At 43.5% G+C, this 27,648-nt stretch overlaps 3 protein-coding genes across 14 annotated transcripts in view; 2 read left to right on the forward strand and 1 right to left on the reverse strand.

Moving 5' to 3' along the window:
- WRN (WRN RecQ like helicase) overlaps positions 1 to 3,831 on the forward strand; it is a 63,192-nt gene extending 59,361 nt beyond the window's left edge. For 6 of the 10 annotated variants that reach the window (XM_085546533.1, XM_085546534.1, XM_085546531.1 and 3 more), the window contains 3 exons: positions 1,109 to 1,180; positions 1,778 to 1,924; positions 2,797 to 3,099. In XM_085546533.1, coding sequence (XP_085402659.1) covers positions 1,109 to 1,180; positions 1,778 to 1,924; positions 2,797 to 2,919 — 342 coding nt within the window. In that variant the 3' untranslated portion in view covers positions 2,920 to 3,099. Of the gene's footprint in view, positions 1 to 1,108; positions 1,181 to 1,777; positions 1,925 to 2,796; positions 3,100 to 3,664 lie in introns of those variants that run through there. The other 4 variants (XM_085546540.1, XM_085546536.1, XM_085546537.1 and 1 more) reach the window with 2 other exon arrangements.
- Positions 3,199 to 25,790, forward strand: GTF2E2 (general transcription factor IIE subunit 2). Of its 3 annotated transcripts, none has more exons than XM_015861207.3 (8): positions 3,199 to 3,543; positions 3,665 to 3,831; positions 13,478 to 13,569; positions 14,112 to 14,219; positions 15,414 to 15,596; positions 16,042 to 16,135; positions 23,741 to 23,856; positions 24,889 to 25,790. In XM_015861207.3, exons 2-8 carry the CDS (start codon positions 3,669 to 3,671, stop codon positions 25,003 to 25,005), a joined length of 873 nt encoding a protein of 290 aa, XP_015716693.1. In that variant the 5' UTR covers positions 3,199 to 3,543; positions 3,665 to 3,668; the 3' UTR covers positions 25,006 to 25,790. The 3 variants fall into 3 exon arrangements, with proteins under 3 accessions (XP_015716693.1, XP_015716691.1, XP_015716690.1); XM_015861205.3 differs by having other exon boundaries at positions 3,199 to 3,263; XM_015861204.3 differs by having other exon boundaries at positions 3,199 to 3,245.
- Positions 6,132 to 11,647, reverse strand: SMIM18 (small integral membrane protein 18). The gene is made up of 2 exons (XM_015861208.3): positions 11,585 to 11,647; positions 6,132 to 8,865 (listed from the first exon to the last, which is right to left on the reverse strand). The coding sequence occupies exon 2, from the start codon at positions 8,818 to 8,820 to the stop codon at positions 8,527 to 8,529; it is 294 nt and encodes a 97-aa protein (XP_015716694.2). The 5' UTR covers positions 8,821 to 8,865; positions 11,585 to 11,647; the 3' UTR covers positions 6,132 to 8,526.
- Positions 25,791 to 27,648: the final 1,858 nt, after the last annotated feature.

Here is a 27,648-nt window from a genome sequence, read left to right on the forward strand (position 1 = left end):
GTCTTCTCCTCTGAGATTTGGCCAGGAGGTTCCTCTTCTGAAGTGCTGGCCTAGGAAAGAGATCAGCCCCCTGGTCCTGCTGTATATACCATTATAATTGCAACTTAATAATGGGCTCAGAATAGGGATGATCATCTTCTGCTATTGTTCAGCCATTCAGGAAGTGAGTGTAAAAGATTCCCTGTAACATCCAGGAGTTTTGAGTAGCTGAGATAATGTAAGATTATGAAACTGAAATTTCTGCCTGGTAAGAAAGCTCTATATAAGCCGGACCATTTATAAACAGTCCCTGTTGTGCCTTTATTGGTACCTGATCACCAGCCTAATGTGGGAAAACTGAATCCCTTTCTGTCTAGAAAGCTCTTAAGCTTTAAGGTTCATGAGTGCCTCTCTTGCTCAGGCTGCTGGATGTAGCTGTAGTAACTAGAAGTGTCATGTCTGAGTCACTGGGAGAAATTTCCAATAGAAGGAAATACCGAGCTTGCTACTGCAGTTTGAAAAAAGACAGACCAGCCTTCCCAGCTCCATGCTTGCCTCTCAGTGTCTTCACAAGTTGCAGTTCAACACTTTATACAAAAGGCTGCCCTCAGAGTTGCTCCAAGTGAGAATGATAAAAAGAAATTGCAAACTGTGAATCCTTTTGCTGCCTGCCTGCACAAGGACTTCATGTCTGTTCCTTACAGAGATCTGGGATGGTTTCTTTAACTTGGGGCAAAGATAATGTTTCATGCCTTATCAAATTGATTGTTTCTTGCCTCCCGGAGCACTGTTTTGATCCTACAAAAAGCGTCTGAGCATGTTTATTTTGTTTCCCAAAGTTGACCTGGCAGTTCAAGTGTATAAGCTGTGATGACATTTTTCCTTCTGCTGGTAGCTGTTTGGAGCTAATAACAGGGATGACATACTGTTAGAGATAAAGGTAGTGTTGTACAAATGAGCAGACTGCAAATGTAAGGGGAAAAAAAAAAGGCTTATTAAAAGAGACTTCATTTCCTAGAAAAAATCCTCATTCTAACAATTCCCTGTAGCAAACAGCTTTTGAAAATTGCTAATGGATATATTTATATATATAACGGATATATATATATTTAACGTTATTTCTTTGTAGGATGATTTGACCAGTCCTACACTGAAGGAAGGAGATGAAAAAAAACATCCACAAGTGGTTCCCTCAGCTTTGGTAAATAGCTATTCTTACTATAATAAAGCATGCAGTAGCTATTAGCCATTAATGATTCTCTAAGTGAGACTGAAATCGCGAATCAGAGATGTGTAGTTGATGCAAAAATCTTAGCTTCAGTTGTTTCCATCACTAATGCACAGACATGATGTACCAATCACGGGTTAATAGATTTGTGCCCACTATGCCGTTTTCAACTAACACCTTTGCTTGAAAGACATGTCTGAAAATCATAGAATCATAGAATGGCTGAAAAGGATCTCCAAGATCATCTAGTTTCACTCTGTGCTGTGGGCAGGGTCGCCAGCCACTAGACCAGACTACACAGAGAGCAGCGCTGACATGGAAACAAGTATTTTGAGTTCTTGGAGCCACTGGGACAGAGGATGTATTCTTCTTCCCTATGGGGTTGGGGGTAGAAAAAAAGGCCCAAGTGAAAATTTTAGTTCCTCTATTTATAATGAATTTTGTTTTGGTGAAATGGATTAGAAATAGCTAGGGATATTATTAAGGATGAGTATTGGAACTCCTTATAATTAAACTAATTTACTTCTGAAGAATCTAGTTTGTGCTCTAATGCTATGATACATGTAACAGCCTCCTTTGTTACTGCCCTTTGCAAAGGCCACGTGGAGCACAGATGATGCCCAGCCAGGTAACAGGGGTACAGCAGACCAGTTGGCCTCCAGGAACCAGCCAGCCCTCAGTCCTGGTGAAGAACTGTTTGCTGACACTCAGCCAAAGGTGAGGCTGCCAGTAGTTCTGCCGGGACTAGAGCATAGAGCACATAGGTGGTGATTTCGGTGTTGATCTTAAAGCAAAACACAGCTTCTATTTGTGCTTTTTCTTGTGTATAAATCCTTACCCTGAATTGTCAGCCAGTTTCTCATGGTAACGGGTGTGATGCAGTATAACATGTCTGTTGTCTTGCCCTTGCTGAGCCTGAATACGCCACTTCTGCAGCAGCATCCTGCTTTAGGAAGTTTTTCCCTAGTAGATCTTGGCAGCCCTCTAGTGGCAAGTGCTTCCAAACACCCCAAGGGCACATTTGGCTCTTCCAAGGTGTTTGTGGGTGATTGCTGCTCATCACACCAAGGGTTTCTGCAGTGGTGGTCACGTAAACAAGCTGTGTGAACACAGACACTGCATTTCTCTATAAAGGTTGCTCATATGGCTTTGACCAGCATCACTTGCTGTACAGCTTGTGAGGGGCAGGCACCTGTGGCATCACAGGAGGCTTTAGTAGTCATCATGGAAGGCAGCTGACACCTGGGTACCTCAGACTGGTAACGCATCAGCGGTTGCCTTCTTCCCTGGGTGTCACACTTGTTACTTTATGTGCCCTTTAGGCAGATTTATTTGGTTGTGTTTAGTTTCAGTACAATTGCTAAGGATAGCACTGGTAGAGGTGAGCCAGTGCTCTATGGCAGGCATGTTGTTTCCCTGCCACCTGTTCAGTCATAGCCAGCTGCTTGGAAAAAGCCTTGCAATTGACGGAGACGGCAGCCTTCCGCTGCCCTCCTTAAGTTGATGGGTGTCTCCTGACAACTGCTGTTTGAGGTGCAGAGCTGGAAGTTACAACTGGATGTAGGAATGTGGTTTGTTTCTCTTTGCAGAGCTCCCATCCCCCGGCCAAGAGGAAGGTGCCCGCGTGGTTTGGAGCCTCAGCAGCCCCTGTGCTGCCTGCGCCCCAGACCAAGAAACCCAAAGCAGATAGAAAAAGAGGGATCTTCAATTGAAGATTAGTTTTGTACGTGTACAAATATTGGACAGACTACAACAGCACCTCTTTTACATGAAGCAATAATGCCTGAACTTTTTTTTTCCCCTCCCTTGAGAGCCGTATTTGAGCTGAGAACCAAGTCTCTATGTTTGTTCACTATGTGAAATCCGTAATTAAACGCAGCCGATGCAGCCCGTCCCCCCTGCAGCCGCCATCTTTAGCGGCCGCCCGTCATCCACTGCGGGCCGGGCCGGGTGGCGGCGAGGTGGCCGCTGGGAGCGCGGCGTTGTCCAATAGGAGCGGAGCGGCGCGGCTCGGCCTGCGCCTGGTGCTGGCGGGCGGGTGAGGCGGCACGGCCGGGTGAGGGGGAGCGGGCGGCAGCAGCCCCAGGCTGGGGCGGGATCGGCCGAGGATCGGCGGGCGGGTCAGGGCGTGGGGGGTGGGAGCCGCTTCGGTGTGCGAATGGCCGATTCTCGTCGGGGGCCCGCCTGGCCTCGTCCGCCCGGCGGGAGGGGACGGCCGTGTGGGGACTCCGCCGTCCGTCGGTCGCGTGAAGCCGCTGGGGACGGGGGTCGGGACATGGCGCTGCCTCTGGGATGTGCCGGAGCATCGCCTTGTGTCGTCGTGCCCGTCACAGCTGGTGGGTGCAGAAAGACAGGGATGCGGGCAACGGATAAAAAGCTTCGTCAATAGATACTCGTGTCTTTAAGCAGCTCGTGGCCCTCTAATTCCCCTTTCTCTTCTGCCGGTTTCCTGGGTAGAGTTATGGATCCGAGCCTGCTGAGGGAGCGAGAGCTGTTCCGAAAGCATGCCCTCTCTACGCCTGCGGTGGAGAAACGGCCGGCGTCAGCCACCGAACCCTCGAGCTCAAAAAAGAAAAAAGTCAAGGTAGAGCAAGGTGGCCCATCGAGCTCCAAGCAGAGCTCAGGTTGGTAGCAGCGCCCTGCTGAACGCCTGGCGGCTCTTTTACACTGTCTGCCTGCTGAGTATTTGCATCAGACGGTTTGTGTGGGAGTTGTGCTAGCTGTGGTCTGAATTAAATTGTCTCTTTTTACAAAGAAATACAGTGCATAATGTGAAAGAATACATCTACTACCTGTAAGGTCAGACAGCATCTCGTGTTTTGCTTGCTGTTACTCACTTGGAGGAATTGTTACTGCCAAAACATTACTTTGTAGGAAGCTGGATTTTGCTTGGTGGATGTCAGTAAATGCTACTGAGCGGGTGCTGGAAACTTAATTTTATCAACTAAAAGCATGAGGTGAATCTTGTAATCTGTCACGTCTGGCTGGTGCATTGTGGTTAGCAGTTCTCCTTTTACCTGGGAGCTAATTTTTGTTCATTAACACTAGGGCTCCCGTAGGTTTATTTTCTGCCTTAGTCAGGAATTCCATTGTTTCCCTGCAGTGGTGGCACAGCTGACAACATACCTCTTAAAGTGAAGTAAGTAGTTCTTAAGAGCACTGCCAGAATTAGTGTGAGCACTTAAGAAGTGCAGTACAGTATGGAGAGGATTTGTGTGCACATGTGCTCTACTCTCTGTTTCCGTTTGTGGGAAGGGTAACTTGGGGACACTATGAGCAGCTCTGCAAACCTTGACACAATTCCCTGATGTGCTCTTAAGGGCAAACATCAGGAATTACTGGAATACAAAGTAATGCTGTTGTGTAAACGCATTGCGTGCTTGCATTTTGAGTGCAGTGTGCAACTCTTCTAAACTCAAAAAAAACCCCAAACAAACACAAAACCACAGCAGAACTAATAATAGCAGAGAAAAATCACAGAAGTTTGGAAAACATCTCTAAGATCATCTAGGTCAGCCATCCCCCTACCACCCACTAAACCACGTTTCTTAGTACCACATCTGCACGTCTCTTGAAGAGCTCTAGGTGAGTCCACCACCTCCCTGGGCAGCTCATTCCAGTGCCCAACCACTCTTCTGGAGAAGAACTTCTAATATCAAGGTGAAATCTCTCATAGTGCAACTTGAGGCCATTCCTTCTCTTCCTATTGCTAGTTAAAATAGCAAGGATGATGGGAGGAGCACAGCATCTTCCGGATGAGGGGAAGAGTAGGGAGCTTGTGTATCTTCAGCTTCTCAGAGCCTTAAGGAAACCAAATGATGTTATCAACCAGATATTTGAAAATAAATCAGGAGAGGTGAGGGTTCTATTTGTCACTTTTGCTATGCTGAGCTCTGAAAAAAAAATCCATGGGATGTCTTAGTATGCACCTCCTAAGTGAGAGGTGTTTATGGGGGAGGAGTAATGGACACAGTTTGCATGTGATTTGTTCTGGAGGACTTGAGTAGCTACATGGGCAAGCAGCTGAGTAAAGAGCATGATTTGTTTTGTTTTGTGGGCTGGGTTTTCTGGTGGTTTTGTACATGAGAATGTATGACTATGAAGAGATATGCTTAATCTTTAGTGGTGCTGGCTTTATTCCAGACAGTTTCAGAAAGCTTTTGGGATTTTTATAACATTTTCATACAGTGAGCCCAGTCTCCTGTCATTTTTTCCCTGTATTTACTAAATACTGCAGAATCATTAAGGGCTAAAGAAGAGAAATGGAGAGTGAACCAGCTTTTCTCTCTCTTATTCTTAGGAATTGGTTCAGAACAGGTGTGCAGGGAGCCAAAGGACTGAAGGGGTCAAGCAGCCACGGGCAACACAGCAGTTGCCCTGTGGTGCTGCAGAGTCCAAGTCCTCTGCCTCCAAACCCAGTTTTTATTTGAATCATCAAATTGGCAGGTACCTGTCAGGATGTGTGTATGGCAGAGAGACATCTTGGGGAGACAGAGTAAGAAGTGATGCTGAAGAATTCCCACCCCCCTTTGCCTTGGGAAAAGTGAAAACTAAGAGAATTATTCCTAGTTCTGTTGTGTAGTCACCATAAAGATAATAGTTAATGTCCCAGTGAATGTGTGTGAGCACAAGTAACCCTTGGTTCTGCAGAGCATCCAAATCTCTCATCATTCGTTGATTCTGACTCAGAGGATTTGCCTTTAGTTCTCATTTGGGAAGGTGGGATATGGAGACCATGCTAATCCTCAGAGGACCGCACAGATAAATGTAGCCTGTGCCTGAAGATTCAGTGCAAGTTTCCAGTGAGAACAGTTGTCACTGTTGCCTAAAATCTATTATTTGAACAAGTTAAAACAGACAAAACTGCAAACTGCCTTGTTTACTTACTTCAGAATAGTAATGGGAAAAGAAACAAAATGGATCATATCTTTTGATTTCTATTTATTGATCAATAGGAAATCTTTATCTTGAAATCTTTGTCTTGGTGGTCTTGGTCAGCAAGAGCTGAAATCTCTGGGAACTTTTTCACAGCTTTCCTTTATGTGAGGGAAAGAATTCTCCCGAGGCTCTGGAGCTGCGCAAGGGGAAGTCTTTCTTCTTGGTTCCTTGTTTGCTGCCTCCTATGCAGACCCAGTAAATGAGTAGCTGGAGACAGTCCCAAGACTTTCTGTTGCATGGGCTTCTCAGGAAGGCATGAGAACGCAAATCCAGTGTCCCAGAAGCTTGTATTCCTTCCCACATGCTGCCTCCTCCTGTGCAGGATGCCAGTTCTTCAGGACTGACTGAAATATGGTAGAAAATAATGAGATGTCTCCCCAGTCCAGAAAGCAGCACTGACATTGTCATCTTCTTTGTGTCTTGTTGTGTGTCCTCACTTGCCTTGTACTTGGGACATTAGCTTCCATCGGTTGTGCTTATAGTTCAGTTTCAGTTAAGAGCATTTGCTGCATGTGGGGCTGGTACTGGCAAGGTGTGACGGTAGTAACTCTGTAGAAGATGAATGTTTGCAGTGGTGAATGTGTCAGGAAGGAGATGGCTTTTCTGGATGAACCATTGGAATCTTTTGGGTAGTAGTGGCCTGGGTCTTATTCCATCTTGCTGACCAAGAAGAACATGAGTTGAATTGGTGAGCCATCTGGTGTATGTGTGTGTCTAAATCTTTCGGAGTGTAGGCATAGTAACCCTGAGAGTGGGAGTTCATGTATTTAAAAAAAAAAAAAAAAAAAAAAGTAAAAGAAGAAAAGAAAAAAGATTGAGGGTAGTGGTCATGGCACTGAGGTATTTCTGATGGAGATAAGGCAGCAGGATCAGTAGCTTACTCATTTGTTCAGTAGATTTTGTTTCTCTAATGTCAAGGGTATAATTTGTTTATGTAATTAAATATCTTGTCCCATATGTAGCTTTAGTCTGGTTGGGATGTTTCCTCCTGGCGTGCTTCTCTCTGTGTCCAGCAGCAAGACAGAGACTTCACAGGCTGTACTGACGGCTGCGCTGTTGATTGTTGCTATTACAGTTGTAATTTTTAAAAACAAAACTTTACTGTTTGTATTGTGTTGCATCTGTAGGTTTTCAGAGGAATGATGTGTTAAGTTAGAGGTGAAAGCTGATCAAATTCTACGTGATCAGCTTCTGAGAGAGCTGAGAGGGTAAACTCTGGAATGTATCTGCAGGCTGATGAAGTCAGCTGGAGTTCAGTTGTGCAAAACAAAGTCGCGTCTTGCTGTGCATCCATCCCCCTGTCTCTTGTGCTGGGCTTATCATGATGTGGCCTCCTTTGTGAAACATACCTATACCTGAGAACTGCGTGCTGGCTGGGAACAATTACTGTCACTGCTCTGGAAAGATTGCAGTCTGTCAGCCTGTGTTTTGGCAACAACTCTGTCAGCTGTAGTTCAGCTTTGAGAAAATGAGATAGGAATAAGATAATCAATATGTCTTATTCCATGTAGTGTCATAGTTGGCATAGAGGCAGCAGCCTTGGGACAGAAAGATGACCCTGCTTCTTCTAGGCTGTGATCCAACTTCAGTGTGCTTTTGTAGATGCAGTCAGATAGTCTTAAGGTAGTGCAGTAGTCATGTCTCAACGCTCAGAAGTCATTAAACAGGTTGAAGATGAAGTAAAAGGAGTGTGGTTCTCTGAAATGGGAGAAAGGAGGGAGAAGGGGTCAAACTATACTGCAGGAGGTCAGAAAAGGCTATTTTAAGGATGAATTTCATTCTGGCTCCCACTACCATATTTTCTTAAAGTGCTGAACCCATGGTAAGAACAACTGCTGAAGGCAAAAATTCACGCGAGGCTCTGCTGTCTCGTGGCATCTCTTGCCTTTGAATCCTTCTGTCTTGCATCTATTTTTCTCTAATCCCTTATGTCTGTCTTGTCTCTGTGTGATTCACCCCAGTGGGAGGACAGTGCTCTATCATTGTGCTGCATAGGATTCGATTGTTGAGCATTTTTCTAAGTGTTTTCTCCTGCTAAACAACATAATTTTATGCATGTTAATCAACACTGTTTGTTCAGGTAGTCAAGGATCTACTCTAGTAACTCAGTATGAACAACAAAAATTCACTTAAAAATGAAGAACTTTTCTTTCCCCATTACAATGCAACAGATCATCCTTCAGCTAAGTGCTCAGAAAGCCTTTGCTAACTGTTGAAGTTCACATCTGGAGATGTAATAGTAGCAGTTACCGTTCTAAGTCCAAAAGAAGAAAAAAAGGAAAAAAAAAAAAAAAAAAAGCATGTAACTCGTTCATCCGTAAGGTACAAGTGGTTTTGTTCAAGGTGTTAAATGATTTCCGCATGCCGGTGATCAGCCTTTCCTACACCACCTCCGTTTCACGCTTTCTGAAGCTGTTCAGCATTGCTCTGACAAGGTTGGGTTCGTTCTCCAAGTCTTTCACAGTTTTATTTTTCACACAGCAGCAGCAGTCTAGCATTTCATAGAGGAAAGCCAGCACCACCAGAGAAACTACAGTGAAGATGAATATGATCAGAATAACAAAGCAGGCAGTGTTCCAGTTATCATGAAAAGGGTAGATTTTTTGCACTTGAAAGCCCAGGTACTGGTAAATGGATGTTGTCTCGTTCCAGTGAGTGGCGTTGAGGGTTGCCATTCCTGAAGAGTTGTCTTAGCGTATTCCCTGTCACAGATTGGAGGGCTGAAACAGAAAAACAAAGCTGTGGAGGACTCTGCTATCAAGGACATGCTGTGTGGTTTGGGTTTTTTTAATCCCAAATTGGAAAAGCTGTATCTCAGACTTTGTTCTCACACATCTTACAGAAATACATTGCTGGATACACATGCTTGCTCTCAAAGTATCAAACCAAAAGGTACAACTTGGCAGTTGGTCTGGAATGCTGATTACTGTTCCCTAATGTATGAAGTAGCGTCGGTTATTCCAGACTAAAACAGTTCATTTTACAAGTACGTGTGAAGACAAGGAGGTTACAGCTTTCTGTATGTACAGTGATTTCAGCAACCTGTCTGTCCTTACTGTTGACCCAGAGTTTGTGATTTGAAAGCAGTGCTTAGAAGAACTTTCTCAGTGTCATTGGAGTTTGCGTGCTTTCTTGTGTGCTTTTTTCCTCCTCTACTGACATAAAATAAACCTTTTTTTTTTTTTAAAGGGCAAATTATAGCTGCCTTGGAGGATTTTTCCAAAGAATGGGGCTGAGCTGTTCATTGTTCTTCACCTTAACAAAAATAATCCTGGCTTCTGAAAACACCTTATTCTGTATTTGCCAGTTAGTCTGACTGGTTAACTCTGCAAAACCGTCCCAACCTAAAAACAGAACCAAAATAAGCCCACCCGGATCTCCTGAGATGCTTATTCCCCAGCTGTTTCTGCTGGTGATGAGAAGTTTCAGCTTGAGGAATTCAGCTGCTTCGTTCAGCTGCCGTGATAACTCTTAGCATGTTTCATAGAATCACAGAGTATCCTGAGTTGGAAGGGACCCCTTAAGATCATCGAGTCCAACTCCTGGCTCCATAGAGGACCAGCCATAAATCTGTGCTGTGAGCATTAGGACAGATGGAAGGAACAACCAGCCCAGCCCCTTCTGAAACCTGCCTTCTTGTTTTCAGCCACCTTCTCCAATTAACTGCCGTCCCTTTTCCAGTGCTGCCTGTTTGTACCAGCAGGAGGCAAGGCTGTGGCGTGGGAGGGAGAAAATGAGAAGCTGGCTTCAGCAGATACGCCTTTGGCATGAGTCATATTGCTGTCAAGATGGTCTGTTTCAGAAAGGCCACTGCTAGGAAATGTGAAAGTAAGCAGTGTCACAGTAATTGCTGCAGCTTATCTAGAACAAAAAGCAGTTTTGTCTGTTACAGCAGATGAGATGTTTGGCAATAACATCTTTGCAGTTGGGTGTCTTTCCCCAGTTTCCTTCTTTCCCTTGCTTTGTCTCCCAAAACAGAAGGAACTTGTAGCACTTTTGGTATATGGTCTTAAAGTAATAAAAATGTATCTAAAGAGCTACAGTAACTTGTGTTTCTCTGGCTAAGATGAGGTAGTAATCTTCCAGCAAGTTAAAACCAAGCGTGGAGTGAGGAAGTGAAAACCTGAAACTGTCCAAAAGAACAAGAAGTGGCAAAGGAGAACTGTGGTGTTGTCTACTGAAATGGGTTCCGTAGTTCAAACCATCTAAGCAGTTAGATGGTTTGTCTTTATTTTAGTGCCATTATTTATAAAGAAAGGTATTAATAAAAACCAGGATGGTACAGCCAGGTCAGCTTGTGATGTACGTCGTACTGTGATCATTTAACAATTACACTCTTTGCTCTTTATCTTTCCATCTTCACTGGATCTAATTGAAACAGAGCCGTGTTGCTGCTGAGAAGGAGCCCTGTCTCTAGCATTTGCTACAGATACTTTTGGGGAATTGCTGTACTGTACCCACTGTTTCCTCTCTTAACTTTGTAGCTGAGGCTATAGGGTAGGGCAGGTTAACATCAGCTGCTGCTGGCTGTGATTACAGAGTGCAAGGCTGAAGGAGCCATTGCTAAGCCTTTGGAATTAGTGCAGCACTAACGAGAGTAGCATCTTTGAAAGCTGTCAGAAAACGGGCTGACTTCACACAGGTTTACTTCGTTCATAAAGGCACAATTTAAATTCATATTGTAAGCCTCTTCAATTTGTATGCAGTTCAGCTCCTGCATCATTTAGTGAGTTAAATGTTTAATGATTTGGCTCTATAAAGAGGGAAATGACTGGCAAAAAAACTGATTTCAGAACAGTGCTGAGGAAATCCTGTTTTTAAGAAGCCATAATAGGTATCTTGGGGTAACAGCATTTACAAACCTCAATGCATTTTCACCTTTCTGTGTAGTACCCAGTGCTCCGGTACTGACAGTGATATTAATACCCAAAGGGGTTGTCTTCGTACTCTAACGTACTGATTTCTGGAACATGTTTCTAGCACACCCACAAACACGCGTTTCTTTTAGCTACTGCAATTGGTTTGCAAAATACCCATCTGTGAGATACGTTTGTTAAATTTCAGCTCTAATTAATTGCTCTGTAAGGAAAAATGCCTTCCATGTCTTTTCTGCACAAACACACGCTCAGTAATGAGAGTGAGGCTGCAGAAAGCAAGCGGCCTCACCAGTCTGCATCAAACCCATTTTGTTTCCTGAATCTGGGCTGGCTGGGTTAGCTTGTCTCTAAGATGGAGTGGTCATCAGTTTGCCATTAGCACACAGACGGTGAGTGTCTGACAGTGCAAGGCAAGCACCCCGTGTTGAACAGAATAAAATCCAGCTAAACCTAGAGAAAAATCATCCTTGTAGGCTTTTTACAGGCTCCTATGTTATGGGTGTATTTTATTGCAGCAATTAAGATGAACGTAAGGCAGCATTATAAAATAACGTGCACCTACCTCTTGTCTGTAAGGATGCTGAGTGAGCGCCGTGCCGTTCCCTGTTTTAATGCAGCCTATGGCACAGCTAAGATGGAGCTGTGCTGTGATAGGCCAGCGTGCGGTGCTGCTGACAACTTCCTTTATGCTCATTTCCATCTCCCCCCACCCCCAGGAGGAAATCATTCACAAATAGGCTCTTACTGCCCGAATTAAGAAGCCACTCCTTCCTATGCTTCATTTTTTGGGATGCTCCCTGTGCACGATGAGCTTGTTAGCCAAGGGGTGCAGGGCAGCGGCCCTGAGCTGTCTGCTTTGCTCTGGGACTCAGGCTGTGACGTTATGGGTGTTCCTCCCTGCAGGGCCAGCCTGGCTCCATGTGGGGGGGTTGGGGGGGAAGCTTCAGGGACTGCAGGCAAGCAGATTGAACGAGATAATCTTCGAGATTCAACTGACAAAACAAATACGTGATAAGTCGTCTTAGCTGTAGCTCAGCCCTGATCTTTGTTTTAGGCACTGCCCATCTCTCATTATGTGTATGATTTTACCATGTTTCCTTCAAAGCAATTACTTTCCTGTGATCCCGTAGGGGAAAATCTTTGTAGGCGGGGTCTGTATGGGGAGCTGGCTTTTGTTGTTTCTCTCTTAATTTAGTAACCAGAATAAAATGTTCTTATGTAGCTGCAATTGTGCTGGTTATACTGCGCTCATTTTAGAATTGGTTCATGGCTTTGTAAAGCCTCCATTCAAATTTCGTGGAATTTCTTTAGAATGTGCAGTTCCTGAGGTTGGGGTTTGGAATTACCTTCTCTCCACACTAATGCCAGTTGCTGTATCAGTCTTTACAGTAATTACTGAAAGTGGGTTTATTTGACTGCACCCCAGATTCCCACTTGGCGTTGTCTTTCATTAGTGACTTACAGATCAACTTAAGAAGTGGGCTGAGATGCAGTGGGAGAGACATTAACAAAATTCGGCTGTACCACGGTGACTTTGGAAGCTTAATTTGCAGTTTCCCATGAGGAACTTAGTGAGGGCATCTGAACTGAAACCCAGTGAATGTCACTGTTTCTATCTGGTGCATTTGGCAGTACTTCACCCCCCATGAGCACCTGAGCTCTTCCTCTCCTTGTTGCAGCTCTCAGCATGGCACCCACTGAAGCCTCTCCTGCAGCTGAGGTGCTTCCATTACTCTTTCCTGTCCCTCCACTTATTTTTCACAGAAACAGTAGGAATAGATGCACAGACCTGTGATGACATGGGGGGGAATTTTGCTATTCTGGACAAGTTAAAAATCTGGAAAGCTATTACTGTTAGATTTGAGCAACATTATGCTGGTAATGGACCCGCGGCTTCTGGTAGTGGTTAGTGGATATTTAATGTTAACGTACTGCATTATGCAGTTAATACAGCATCATTAACCCAACCTTAGGAGAATGCTGAAACAAATTTTGTGCAGTAACAGTCCTTGTGATACTTGTGCTACTGCTTAGTAGCAGAAGGGGATACTGAGTAACTGTGTGAGCAGGGCAACCTGCTGATCAGTCATCTTGAGAAACACAGCCTTACTTTACTGGGTGGGTATTGACTGAAATAAGTGTAACTTTCTGCTCCTATATCAGCAATATGAAACAGTCAGTGGGGATAATCGCTTTGAGTTTGCCAGTTTTATGGTTTAATACTGCAGGTTAGTGCTGCAGCTGCTCGCTTTTTTCTTAGAGCTCATGTCCTAGTATCTGTATGGATACAGAGTCGTGCTCAGAAGCACTGGAGCCAGCAGGTAGCTGCATGTCTGTATCCCCATCCTTATATCGCAGACCCCTCTAGAATGACTGCTCCTGAAATGTTTCTGTTGTTGGCTGTAGAAGTAGTTGTTGAAAGCGTTGTTTATGTGTTTATTTTCTCCTTTTGTAGATCACAGCAATGGCTCGTTTAATTTGAAAGCCCTTTCAGGAAGCTCTGGCTACAAGTTTGGAGTCCTTGCAAAAATAGTGAATTACATGAAGGTATGGTGGTTTCATGTAAAAGTATAATGTTTGGAAATGCTTTATTTTTTCTCCGTGATAGTAAGAAGATGCTGAATGTTTCAGACTTTGAGATTTATTTACTGCACAAGAGCAAGAATTTCAAGAAACTGGGCTGTTAAATGTAAAATGCTGTGAGTAAACAAAAGGCCCATTATGTTGCTTCATCACTGGAATCCCAGTTATTCCAGGTCTGCTTAAAAAAAGGAGACTGGTTTTGTTTGCATTAGAACTAGGAATTTGAAGATGCTGTCAGCTTTTAGGATTCATGAGCTGTTTATCAAAATAACTTGTAACTTGGTGCTTGACAGATAATTTTGTCATTTATCTCAGCTGATACAAACTGATTTTTCTCACATCTTTAGAAGCCCAAAGTTGGTACTCATATGCTCCATGTGCTGTGTCTCTTTTGGTTTCGCAGAAATTGTTGTGTCATCACCTTCTGCCAGTTTTTGTTATCCTGTGGTAATTGAGCTGCTGAATAAAGAACTACAGATCACTGATAGATCCTCTTTGTTTTCCAGACTCGGCACCAGCGTGGTGATACGCATCCATTAACTCTAGAAGAGATTTTGGATGAAACACAGCATTTAGATATTGGACTCAAACAGAAGCAGTGGTTAATGAATGAGGTAAATAAAAGCTTTTGATTGGAGACTGAAGGATACTGATAAACCTGAACTGTATATGTTTATTTAATTACAGACTCTATAAATACTGAAGTTCTGCTTTTGAGAACCTGCATTGATTCATGATTTGTCTTGTGCCTCCTGCTATTGAAATAACTGAAATGAAAGCTATTCTGACGTTTTTAAGGGTCAATTAGAATTGCTGTTAGTAGAGCAAAGAGTGAGTTGTAATTGAGGTGAACTTCTTCATTGCTAATCTTATACATGCAAACTGTTTTTTTTTTTTAAGAAATTTCTTCTAAACAGAGTTCAAGCAGAGAGCCCTATCACTATCAAAGATTTCAAATTACTTAAGTGAAAGCCTTAAAACTCATACTTTCAGATCTTTGTTGTTTACTGAATTGAAGAATTCTGTTGTGAAATCTGTGTCTGGAATTGTGGGGTAATAGATCTCAAAGTTCCCCTGCTGGAGTTCATCAGTTTCATGATTTATGTTAGGTTTCATTCTTGCAGAGTCACTGCAACTTCCTGCTGTGTTCATCTTCGTGCTTAATTGATCCAAATACCATCATGGCATTTCAAGACTAGTAAATCAACAAAACCCTGTATTTAGTATTTATACTTCAGCAATATCTGGTTTTGCTGATATTATACTTAGAATCCTTGCAACAAAGTAGTAAAGGCTGTTGATACATGCAGGGGGGTGGAGAAATCTCTGTAGTAAAACTAGGATATTTTAAGTTGTGTTTTTAATTAATACTAATATTCTGGAGAACAGAAATCTGGCAATGTTGCTATCATGAAAACTTGGCTCCACTGAAAGCTTTGAAGAGTAGCTCCAGGTTGTTTCCATAACAAATTAGAATATTGAGACTGAACCAAAAAGCTTATATAAGATTATCACTGCATCAGTAATCCGTGATGGTACCGTGTGCACAGAAAAACTGATTTGGAGCAGATCTTAAGTCATTTCAGTTGTCCATGAGACATCTTCACTCTGAAGCAGCACCATGAGTATGTTGTGCTGTATGTTGCAGTGAGTTATGCCCAGGCTGGATCTCAGATCCAAGGATTTAAAATTTGTTTCAAATTCAAACCTCCGAACTGTCAGCTATAACACGTGGCTGACATACTGTAGCTATTGAAGTACTAGTTTGTTCTCTCTTTCAAGGTTTAAAATGTATATTTCTATTACAGGCTCTAGTCAACAATCCAAAAATAGAAGTTATAGATGGGAAGTTTGCTTTCAAACCCAAGTACAACCTGAAAGATAAAAAGGCTCTGCTCAGGCTCCTGGACAAGCATGACCAGCAAGGGCTGGGAGGAATCTTTTTAGAAGAAATAGAGGAAGGGCTGCCCAATGCACATAAAGCTATAAAGGTGAGTCACTCTTGTCTGGGCTTCAGCAAAACTCTTTTGGATAGGTTCTCAAAGGAGAGGTAAAAGCTAAGAGAGAATTTTCTGAGTTCTTTTTGTTCTTTTAGTGACTCAGAAGATCTGATTTAGTACCTTTTCCTGTACGTCGGCCTTTATGTTTAGAATTGACCTGACAGCACAGCTGTCAAAGCTTTCTTACAAAAGGTGCTTTATCTACTATGTTGCAACTGAAGGCACTTAATTGTGCTTTCATATCTTGATCTCAGCCCTCTATATCTTGTCTTTGCTTTATTAATGCATTTATTGATGGTGTCCACTTTGGTTGCATTTTGTTGCTTGTTATTTTGCTGCTCTCTGATTCATTGATCTCTTTGTAGAACAGGAGCTGGGTCTGTTATTCTTAAAATAGAACTGATTTGGGGTCCTTTTTTTTGCGTTTGTTTTCAAGGCTTTAGGGGACCAAATTCTCTTTGTTACCCGCCCTGATAAGAGGCAACTTCTTTACTACAATGACAAGAGCTGTCATTTCTCTGTGGACGATGGTAAGTGTTTATTTACATCTGCATCCATGGTTTAAATTCAGCTTAGACAGCTGAATGTGAAGATAACAGGACTAGCAAACAAGTTCAGGGATAATAACCTCTGTTTTCTACTGGATGCATTGGTACATGGCACCAGGAACCCTACAATTCAAGTGTACCATCTGAACAGAAAAGACTAAGAGTTGTCCATCTGTGGCTTAGATGACATATAATATTTTGCTGCAGAAAAGCAGATGAAGAACAGTGGAATTTCTTTTGGGTTTGTGTGCTGCTTTTTGTCCCGGTTTATTAGTCATGTACTTTTGTTGGTGAATGCAATGAGGAACCAGGAATTGAAGAAAAGGAACAAGCAGACTGGGAGGAGATGTGAGCAAAAGTACTGGGAAGAGTTGGTTTACGACTGGGAGGGCACCCTGAGTGTGGGCTGGTGCTGCTGTCTAGAGCTGGGAGTGGAACTCCAGAGCTTCAGCCTGTATTTTTTATCTTACAAATAGTGGTAAAGTCCTCTGACGTGAGTGTGCCTGTTGGCTGAAAGCAGCAAGAGGACAGGTTATACAATAATATATGTATTTACAGAAATTAGTTACGCCTGTCAGGGTGTGTTGCAATGATGACATCAGAGCCAATATCAGATATCTGTAAGTACAGAAGGGAGAATGCATTCCCTGGTAACAGACCTTATTTTAAATGGCTCAGGGACGCTGAATACTTCATGTTGATCACTTGTTGTTCCGTAACATGCCACATGAAGCCATATTCCAAAGCGTCACATGATAGTAAAAGAAGGAAAAAGTTGTCATCAGACCTTAAACTGCTGTATGTGCAAGGCCATAGAACAAAACGTAAAGCTCTTTTGTCTTAGAATAACTCAGAGGAACTCTTTATTTTAAACAGAATCAAGCAGCTTCTTTGTTCCATACCAGCCTTGGATTATCATTTACTTAATAGCTTATTTCTGCAAAGATAATTTAGGAGATGTCACCTATAGCATTTAAAAGTATAAAGATAGTTTCAAAATATTATTTTAAACTGTAACTTCTTGGTTCTTTATAGTGGGAGTCCTAACAGTATATGAAATGAGGGATTGTAAGCCTCAATTGGCCTTTATTGGGGAGTTTGTAACTTCCCAAATGCCTACAAGTTTACCATTCATACTGTCAGCCTGTTCAGATTGTGTTTCTTGCATCCATTGGCTCATGGCTTTCAGGATTCCTCACTTTGCCAGAACCTTTAAAAATCAGCTCTATTGCAGGCAAAGCTTTAAGATTTTGAGCAGCTACTGGTTATATTACACTCCCAATTGCTGATCATTTCTTTTCCAGATAATTGGCACCCAGCTATTCTAAAAGAGTTAGCAGAATCTCTGTTCTATTGCTTTCAGCTTATGGTAACTCCTGGATTGACTGGGAAATTGAATCAAAGGGTCCATTTTATTGAGAAGTTCAAAAGAATTCTACCAGGTCTGTTGAGGTGCCAGTACAGATCTGAGGCTGTTCGTATACAGTCTTCAGGTATTCTAGCACATGCGGCACTGATCAGTGCAGACCTTTGCTATAAAGTAAGGGAAAATGTTTTGTTGAAAAAAACCAAACAAAACAAAACACAAAAACACCAACAGAAAACATAAAATGTGTAAGCCGGTTGGCTCAGCCTCCCACTGGGAAAGGCCTGCAAGCCCCTACTGTCTGTGATGAAGGGACCACTAACTAGCATGCAGTGTGTTTGTAGTTCAAGATGGCCTTGCTTGCTTTCATCCGCAGGTGGCAGCATGTTCCCATCTGAGCAGAAAAGGATTCTTTTTGTTGTTCTTTTGTGCTGTTTTTGACTTGTCTTTGTCATGCAGAAGATGATGCTTTGTTCTGAGAGAGGAGGAAGAAAAATCTCTCTTAACACAATTTGTGATCTGCCTGCATATGCCACAACTCTTTCAACATTCCTGAGTGGGCTCACTTTGCTGTTGCAGCTGGGATGGGTCCTTTTTCCAACCATGTTATCCTGAGATGAGAAAAAACCCATCCTTCCTGAGCAGTCTTGCTTTGAGATTGTTTCCAGAGCCCTGGAAGCACGTCTCTTAGGGAGTCCTTGGCAGAATTGTCTCCGTACAGGATAAGCTATGACACGTTCCTGCGTTAGCAGTGCTATTTCAGCTCATTATCTCCAGCAACATTAAAACTAAGTTTTTTAGAAGGCTGCAAATAAGCCTTGAAGTGTTGTCAGACTCTTTGATCTAACAACTGATGATAGTTCAAAATATGTTTCTAGTTTAATGCTTATCCTTAGAAGTAAGGGCTCTGCACTCCAGTACGTGGTTTTGCTCCATGACACTCTCCAGTTTTGAGCATATGTTGGCTGGGGTTATTGTCCTCCATGGTTGCTCTCCCCTTGCTGTCTGAGCACCATCACCGCTCAGTAGAGAAAGAGGAGCGTGAGGCAGTTTGGAGGTTGCTGCCTAAAGCAGTGGGACGAACTGGCAGTGCCTGCCTCTGCCCTGACCGCAGTTGTTTTGGTGGCTGAACAAGCTTTTCTTTCTCCCCTCTTGAAAACAAACCCCAGTGTACTTCAGAGGCAGTGCAGTACCTATATCGTGATCTCCAGGATACTGGGGAAGGTATGTGTAGTGAGGAACGGCTTTTGTTCTTCCTCTTATGTGATTAGCCAAAGAGGGTTCAGATTGCATGTGTTCCTTCTTCACTTCCTGACTAATTAATCTTCTGTCAGTAACGTGTAGCTGAAAGGGTTTATAAAAGCTGGGCTAGATTTCAGGTGCTTCAGCCAAGGCAAGCACTGCCTTTTTGTGCTGGGGCTAAGCACTTTGCATGTGAAGCAAGCTTTCGCTGAGGGCCTGAATGCTGAAAGGCCACTCTAGTTGCTTCGCTATTAGAGATGATGTTTTTCACCTCTGAAGGAAATGTAGGAAATACCGTAGTGCCCAGAAATGTGGATATTTGATTATACGTATGTTTAATATTCTTCCTAAGCACCTTTGAAGAGATTTTAAAGAATGGCCGAAGCCTATTAAATTTCACAGTATAAAAATTGCTCAGGATCAGTTGATGATTTATAGTTCTGGCCTTGAATTGCAAGATGGTCCAGGCACAGCACTAAGTTAAAATTGGGTACCTTGTTTTTTCCTGGTACAAATGCAGAACTGTTACAGAGCAGGATTTCACCTTCCCTACTGCTCTTAATTTCTTTCCTTCTGCCCTCTCCACAGAAGTGTTGTTGTCCATGCTTGTCCTATACTCAGGTTTTAGCTCAGCTCAGTGAAGACTCTTAAGCTGTTTTTAATCTCTGACAGATTTTATTACCAGTATGATACAGAAGTTTATCTCCAGATCCATCTCAACCTTTTTGCAAGAGCGGGCAAGACAATCAGAGCTGCAGGGTAAGCTGCAGGAAGCCACCGTGCAGCCACTTACCCATGACACTGTTTCCCAAATGTAAGCATTTATGGAAGGAGAATGTGTTGGATTATAATAGCTCAGGGAACAGTGGCGAAAATTGCTTTTGTCTGTGAGGCACCCCAGGCAGTAAAGCTGCAGAAACATCCTTACCCCTCAGGTATTTCACAGAGGAAGGCCATTTACAGAACTTCTGTTGTGCTGCCCTCTGTTCTGCTTTGTGTATTTTTCCTGCTGGTCCAGGTTCATTGTTTTAAGTCTGTGCGTGCAGGCACCTTGATGTTAGGGATGCTAGCAAATACTGAAGTAGCCTTTCAGTCAGCCCCATTCCCTCCTTCACTATCTGGAGAAGCAGGGGAGCAGCCCCTGAGTTGTGCTAGTTCAGCCAAGCCTCTGGGTTGAAATATTTTAGTGATCGAATTGCAAGATACTGCGTACAGCAGGATTTGTTCACTCAGGGTGCTGCAACTGCAGCTCCCTGCCTGTTTTGGCAAAGACCTGCATTGCCATCAGATCTCCCTATGGTTTCACAGCCCCAGTGTTGCTTTGGTCAGAAACTCTTTGGAAATTTCTTTCCAGGGGATTTTTTCTCAGCTCTGTATTGTCATAGCAGCTGAAGTGACAGAAGTTGGCAGCTTGTCTGAGTACAGCCTGCTGTGGTCAGGTGCAGGCTTCCTTCTTGACTGCTGAACGGCCCTTGCTTTCCATAGTTGTTACTTGTCCTGGTTTAGCTATAAAATAGTTTTCTGACTCTGAATGAAGAATCTACCACCCTCACCATGCTCTGCTGGCATAAAGATTGCCCAGCAGTTGACGTGACATAGGGAGGGAAAATAGAAAGTACTTTGGGATTGCCATGGTTTTATGTGTTGCAGGAAAGCATGCATCTGAACCTGTTCTCTGTGCCTGGCTGGAGCAGGCTGGTTTGCGGTGAGCTTTCTGCTTCAGCAGTCCCCTTCCTGCTCTCCACACCAGGTTTCTGCAGGCCAGTTCCTTGTCACTGGCCCCTCTCGTGAACTACTACAAGTGGTGACTCTTTTTTGCGAGGAGTCGCAACAAAGGCCGGGGTGATGGTGATTCTGTTTCTTCTCAAAGTAGCTGGAAAAATCACATCCTGTCATGGATTAGAGGTGTGGATTTTAGGCCTGGAGGGGCAGAAATGTGGATGGCTATTTCTTGGGAGTGGTGGTTATTGCCAGCTTTTCACATAGGCTCTCATGTTTCAGAGAGGATGTCACAGTAGTTCACAGTGTATTCCCAAGGTCTAAACTTTCACTAGCTGATAGGGGCATAGTCCTTGGAGACTGAATAAATCTGACAGGTAATATGGAAATGGTTCACTGCCAGCCAGCCAGCTGCTCTCTTTCTTCATTTCCTGCATTTAGTTCAGTATCTGGTGTGACATGGAATTGGTTTTGTGATGAGATGATAGATGTATTTCTTGGCTCTTTAGATGGAACCCTGAATACAAACCACAATTATGCACGACCATGTGAATGTGTCCTCACCTTTATGCTGTTCTTCCTGTTCTGAGCCAACCCTTTAACACAGAATATTGCCAGGGGACAGTTTTATTGTGATTTTCCACTTTCCCGGGCACTAAGGTATTTTAGTCCCGGCTGTGGGACTTCACCACGGAAGCTCTTCTGCAATTACTGCAGTCAGAGCTACAGTGCTTAGAGCTGCCTGATTGGTGGAGGAGTATTTGAAAAGAATGGCTGAGTACTGTGCAGTGATTCTGATAGGGCCAATTAATGAATTAAACTGTCTGTACTTAAAGCCCATTTTAGCATTGTGATGTTATTGGTTCTTGGTGACTGTTAAGTTTATATTTCTTGACCAAGATTAAAAGGTGAATGTGAAGATGTAATGATGGTATAATCACTGCATTACAAGAAATGCAAAATGCTGTGGTTAGATATTAACTGTAGCCTGCACTTCTGTTGTTGTTCATCCTTCAAGAGCTGACCATTTATTTTCTAGCGTTTAATTTTTCACTTCTGTTCTCCAGAAGAATGTAAGCTAGTTAACCTTAAGTACCTATCCTCTGCTTGGTTTTTTTGTCTTTGGGTGTTGTTGGTTTTTTGCATCAAAGCATAGTTTTCCATGTATCGTGCACTCTAGTAAGGAGACAGGTCACTTGTGTTTGCAGCACAACATGGTAGGAAGAAGACCACTGTTTTGTAAAAGTTCAGAGCGACCAATTCTCTTGATACCATCACCCAGTGTGCACGTGCCTGTCACATACATCTTAAGAGAACTGCCTGCATCTCTCACAGGGCTTGTCTGCGCAGAGCTAAAGGCAGCAGAGCACAGCGTGGCCTGAAAGCATCTCTGCCTAGAATCTGTTTAATATTTATGTGTTTACATGCACTCTTCTCACTTCATGCATGAATTGCAGAAACACATGGTTGGGAATATGGTTTCTTGCAGAAGTGTGATACTGAATTTGCACAGCCATCGTGTTATCCTTATTTCCAGCCACCAGCGGGTCTGAGTGTCCTGCTGAGTCCCACTTGGATGCTCAGGACAGGGAGAAAGAGCTTGAAGGAGTGTGCCCTGCTCAGCCCGAGGGATGCACTAGGACCCTTGCTCAGGCTGCAGCCTTTAAGACTGACATCTGAGTGCTTATTGCTTAGAAGTGTCCTCTGTGTGTTTGGCTTTGATCTTAACACAGCCCTGTCCACCTGCTGCAACAGGATGAGGTGAGAGATGATCTGTGAGAGCAGGTACCGCAAGATACCCCAAAAGCCAGGAATCACACCAAAAATGGCTGAGTGGACAGAGAATGTTTTGACTTCGGTGTCACTCCTTGCATTAAGTTATCTGAAATTTGCTGTCTGAATGATTCTGTTGTGCTGCACAGCCTGAACACGAGCAGTGGGCTGAGCACTATCTGCTTGTAACCAAAAGTGGTGCTCTGACGGGGCTTAGTTCTAAAAAGCACTGCGTTACCAAAAATGAACATTTGCTGCTCTTCCCTGGCAGAATTCCTTTCTTTTGTTTCCGGAGAAGCTCGAACAGCCCCTTTCTGTTGGCAATGGGAAGAAGGAGCTGAGACTTAAGGCATGCCCATTCTGAGAAAAACAAGATGCATTAGGAAGGGAACAGCCCAAGTGCAGGGTGGAATTCTGCTCTTTACAGCTCTATACAGGACCATTTAGTTGCAGTGTGCCCAGAGCTGGTGTGTTTGTGGCAGATTGTCACTGGAGTGTTTCATCGCCTGCTGCATAGGACAACTTCTTACGCATGCAGAAGTTGTGGTTGTTTTGACAACTGTATACTAAATTTATCTGGAAATAAAGGGGAAAATTTAGTCTTGCGTTGCTATGTGCGCCTTGTGTTTTATTTATAGATTGTTAGCCAAACCTGCTGACAGGATATATCTAACTGACTGCCTGGGGAATGAAGGGAGGTAGAACTGTACCAGCCGCTGCCGGGAGAAGGCATTCCAGAGGCTCTGTGAAACTTTACATGAGGCAGAAAGTGCTCAGGCAGATGGCAGCTGCTCTAATTAAGACTTACTGTCTCTGCTTTTTTTCCTGCTGCTGTGGTTTTTAAGGTATCTCTCTTCTTTTTAACATCAGAAGAATTCTAGTAATTTATTATCCATACGGCATGGTATGTATTAGATTACAGCGATAAAGGAGCTTGCAACTGCTGAAGTTAAATGTCTTCAATCTTCAGTAAATTGGACTAAGAGATGGCAAGTCTCCCACGACAATGGCATCGGAGATGTGTAAATGAAGTTGCCATTTATGGTTAGTTATTACCTTTCACCAGGATCATTTGAACTGAGGCTTATAAAACACACTAACAGTCTGCTCTGCCACGGGGGTGCTAGGCAGAAGGATGAATGCTGCAGAAAATTACCATTAAACAGACACATTTTGTCTGTGGGTGCCCCTGAAGCTGGGATGCTGTGGTACGCCTAATGCAGATGTGAATCAGCTCATCTTTTTCCATGAAGCGCTGGGAGCTTTTGTTGGTGGTGGGTTTTGGAAGTGCATCCAACTTTAAGAGTGGGTAAAGGCTGTGCTAATTGGGTGCCTGCTGGCAGCAAAAACTGCATTGCAGGCTGCTGTATCAGAGTACTTCAGTGTCTGAACTCAGATCTGTTTCTTCTTTCCTTTCGTGCAAGGGCTTTGCCTATGGTTTGGTTTGTTCACTGAGTTGTGAAACGAGGGTTTGTTTCGTGTTTCAGAGTTTCGGAAGCTGTGGAGGAGCATTCCCATGGATTCTATAGATGAGGACAAAGTTGAAGAGTACCTGAAACGACAGGGTATTTCTTCCATGCGAGAAGCTGGACCGAGGAGAATAGTAAGAAATACAAATTGCAGATCTTTCTGAAAAATTCCCCCCCTTGCTGACCCTCCTTGGTGATGTTAATTCCTGCGCCTATGTGCAGCTGCTTTATGTAGCTCAAGGAAGTGCAACCAATTTTAAGAAGCTGCAAAAAAACAATGCTGAAGCCAGCAGCCAGTGTTTTTGTAACTCGTTTCAGCCAGCGTAATCCCAGCAACTTCAAGAAGAGGGCAAATGCCAAAAATCCCTGAGAACTCCAAAGTAGAAGCTTCTCCTTAAAGCTGTACAGTACGTTAGGAGCAAAACAATAGCAGCTCTTTTGGGAGAAGATTTTCTCTTCCCTTTTTCTTTTCTGCTGAACAGCCTTGAAAACGCTGATAGGAATTGTGTAACCCGCCTCCCACCACTCTTGGGCTGTTCCCCAGACAGAGTGCAATGTGCTCATGCTTTACTGGTGGGCCAGAATGGCAACAAGATCTCCAAAGATGCTTTCTTCCTGGCTTAGAACAAGTTTGCTGTTTTTTCTTTTTACATTTACTGATACATGGTTTACCATCTCTTTTCTCTTCTGCTCCTGGCTTCAGACTGGCCCTTCACAAAGCCCTTCCACACAGGATCTGTTCTTGGTTTCTGCCATTGCTACAGTGGATGTTATAACATGTGCTGTAATGTGGGCACTTCTCTTGTGTTCCGCTTATTCTCTATGTGTCTTTGAGCACATCATTGTAGCTATGGGCTGTCTGCCTTATTCGGTAGCTCTCTGGGAGTGTTCAGAAATCCCACTTTCAAACAAATGCCAGCTCTCCTACAGTGCACAAGATACCAGGAGGCTCTGCCGCATCCCCAGTGCCAATTCCCCGCCAAGATATGAATTCAGTGCAGTTGCTTCCTGCATAAAGACAGTTCGCCTCCTGCCTACTCCTTCTTCGCACACAGCTCCCCTTTGCAGTGAGGTTAATGCTGCAGGTAGCACAGTGTGTCCCACCTCAGGTCGGATGCTGCAGCTGGAAGGCAGATCTTTTAACTGCCATTTATTTCTTCCTTTAGGCTCCTGCTCAGAGGAAGAAACCCACTTCTCAGAAGAAACGTCGATTTAAGACTCACAATGACCATTTGGCTGGAGTCTTGAAAGATTACTCTGATGTCACTTCTGGCCAACAGTGACTGGCTGAATTTTGAAGCAAACAGACGTTTTTCCACAGGCTTTTTGCCACTCAGGCTCAGCGACTGCTTGCAGGAAGACTGACTCTGTACAGTAATGTGATGTGTTTCCCTCATCCCAGTGGCTGCCAAGATGGAGCAGATCTGTTTAAAAGCAAGTTTGGACTACTAAATTTAGAGATTAATTTAATTAGCTAATTGGAAATGTGTCTTCAAATAAAAGGTTCGCTCAAATTGCCTCTTGGCATAGAGTGATAAATGGTGCTCAACATGAAATACAGGAGTTCCTGTTCACTGCTTAACTCTGCTTTTACATTGCTTAATGGGTGTTTACCTGGAATTACTTCAGAGGAGCTTTCGTAGAATTGAATACAGCATTGTTGTACCTATTTCAGGGAAACCTATTCCTAAAATCACTGCAGGCGAGTTTCTTTTACAGTCAAATATGCCCACAGTTTGTGTGTTCCTGCCTTGCTATGGAGTTGAACTTTACCAAACTGATGGTACCTGAGGTTCTGACTTGGAACAAACCCTCTCCAGAGCTCCAGGCAGGCTGCAGGGGGGCACTGCAGCTGCTGCTTCTCGATGCTCATCAGAAATTGCTCTCAGCTGTTTCTCCTCACTGCAGCAGATGCAGCTCTGTTGCACAGACGATTTCTCCTCACTGTAGTGAATGTACCTGTGTTGCACAGTTCTACTGTTGGGTAGGGGAAATAAATTGACAGTGTAATACTGCAACTTTTTTCTTTTTTTTTCTTTTTTAAGTTAATAAACTTACAGTGCTTGTTTCCAGTGTTTCTTCCTTAAAGAACATGAGAGCATGTACTTGTGTTTTCCTTTTCAAAGAGGTAAAGGAGTCTTTGGTGTGTTTTAATCTTCTCAATGACTTATTGTTCTGGGCTAACCCTGTCATCTCTCATCATTCTTGTTTGGAGGAGGGAGAAAACCACCTTAAATGAAAGCTCGCTGTAGATGCCTCATGTCGGTTGCAGTACAGACTGCCTAACATGGAGTGTAGCCAAATTATGTCTTCTTGATAACTTATTTTTATGTACTGAACCAAAGTCAGTCAATGCTGATATTGTTTTCACAGTGCTGCTGCAGAGGGGCTGTTCCTCAGCTCTTCTGGGGTTAGGATCAAAGATGAAACAGACGAGTGTGATACCTGCCAACAGTTTGCCGCTGCCTGCGCATGAGCTGCTGTCTTGCCTAATGTATCAGGATTGGAGCAGAGGCCGCTGGATCTGGGCACACCAACAGATGAAGAATAAGGCTTTGTTGGTGGAGTGCTGAACAGATTACGTCTGCTTGGGAAAGCGCAGGAGGAAAAATAAACTTCTGTAAGTGTAGCATTTATCCTTCTGTATAGTACACAAGCTTTTTAGAGTGTGCTCTTTTGTGAAACAGGCACTTTGAACATGGTACATGTCAGTCCTGTGTAAAGAGATGCTCAACACCAGTAGGAGGTTCCTTTTATATTTATATGTGTATATATAAAAAGCAGGCAGCATGCTGGTTTTGAAACCTGTTCTTTCCCTTTTCTTCCAGGTTAGCACAAGTGATTCATCTTGGAGCTTTTTACTTTTCCATTACAGCTCTGCTTTAAAGCACCCATGGCACACCTGCAAAACTGTTCTTTTCTGTCATCTTTGTTCAATGACAAAGATTCCCTTCTGCCTGCTGCATTTTTTTGAGCCATGCTTTTCCTAGTGGTGTTGCTTGGACAAAAGCAGAGCTCTTGGTGAGCTGTGAGTTGCTTTTCATGCCTTAATGGAGTACCTTCCCAGTCATCTTGCACAGCCTGGCCCTGTGCTGTGGGCTGAAGCTTGCAAGGCAGGCTGTGATGCAGTTACCTGTGCAGTTTCTCCGCTGAAGTGATTAAGAGGGAGACTAAAGATGTCTCTGGCTACTTTCAAAGATGAAAATTGTATTAAGTCAAGAAATAAGAGAGCAGGAAAGGAAGATTAGCTTGGTGTGCTGTGGTGCCGTTGTCAGGCTCCAGTGTTCAAAGGAATAGAACGGTCCAGTAGATACCAAGTTAGGAAGAGTGGACCAGTTGCTTTCTCTTTGGTGGAAGTCTCTGCTGAACTAACAGGGAGGGCAGAATAAGCTTTGAAACTTGTTAGGGTAGAGTCACAAAGTTTGAGAATAGCTGACAGGATGCGTACACTAGCCCCTGAGAGGTAGCACAGATAAACAGTCATGAAGAAAATACAAGTCCAGAAAATAAGAAAGAGCTCCTCTCTTCTGTGTGGATTTGAAGAGATGAGTTCTATTTCTGTATCAGAGATGCTCCCAGCTGTCAGTCCTGTGTTTTTGGGTTGTTTTTGTTCCTCCTCCACTCCCCAAGTACCTCTTTAAAATCAAATAGTATATCTTGAAAATGTCTCAGACAGTGCCAACACGAGTCTGTTTGCTGAAAATATTTAGCAGCACTCCCATCCACTCACTCACCTCACAGCATAATGTCCAAGTCAGTTTTTTTGGTGAAGTTTAATGTAAGAGATAACAGCTGTTAAAACCTTAAGCCTATTTTATCTTCTTCCACAGTGTTCCCATTTATATTCTCCATGCAGGGTGCTGGCCCAGCTGCTACATCACCTTGTCCGGATTAGCCAGACGCAGAGGGGTGTTCAGCTCCCCCTC

This window comes from Coturnix japonica, chromosome 4, assembly GCF_054131305.1.
Source record: "Coturnix japonica strain WE chromosome 4, WE-NBRP24, whole genome shotgun sequence".
Classification (NCBI taxonomy): domain Eukaryota; kingdom Metazoa; phylum Chordata; class Aves; order Galliformes; family Phasianidae; genus Coturnix; species Coturnix japonica.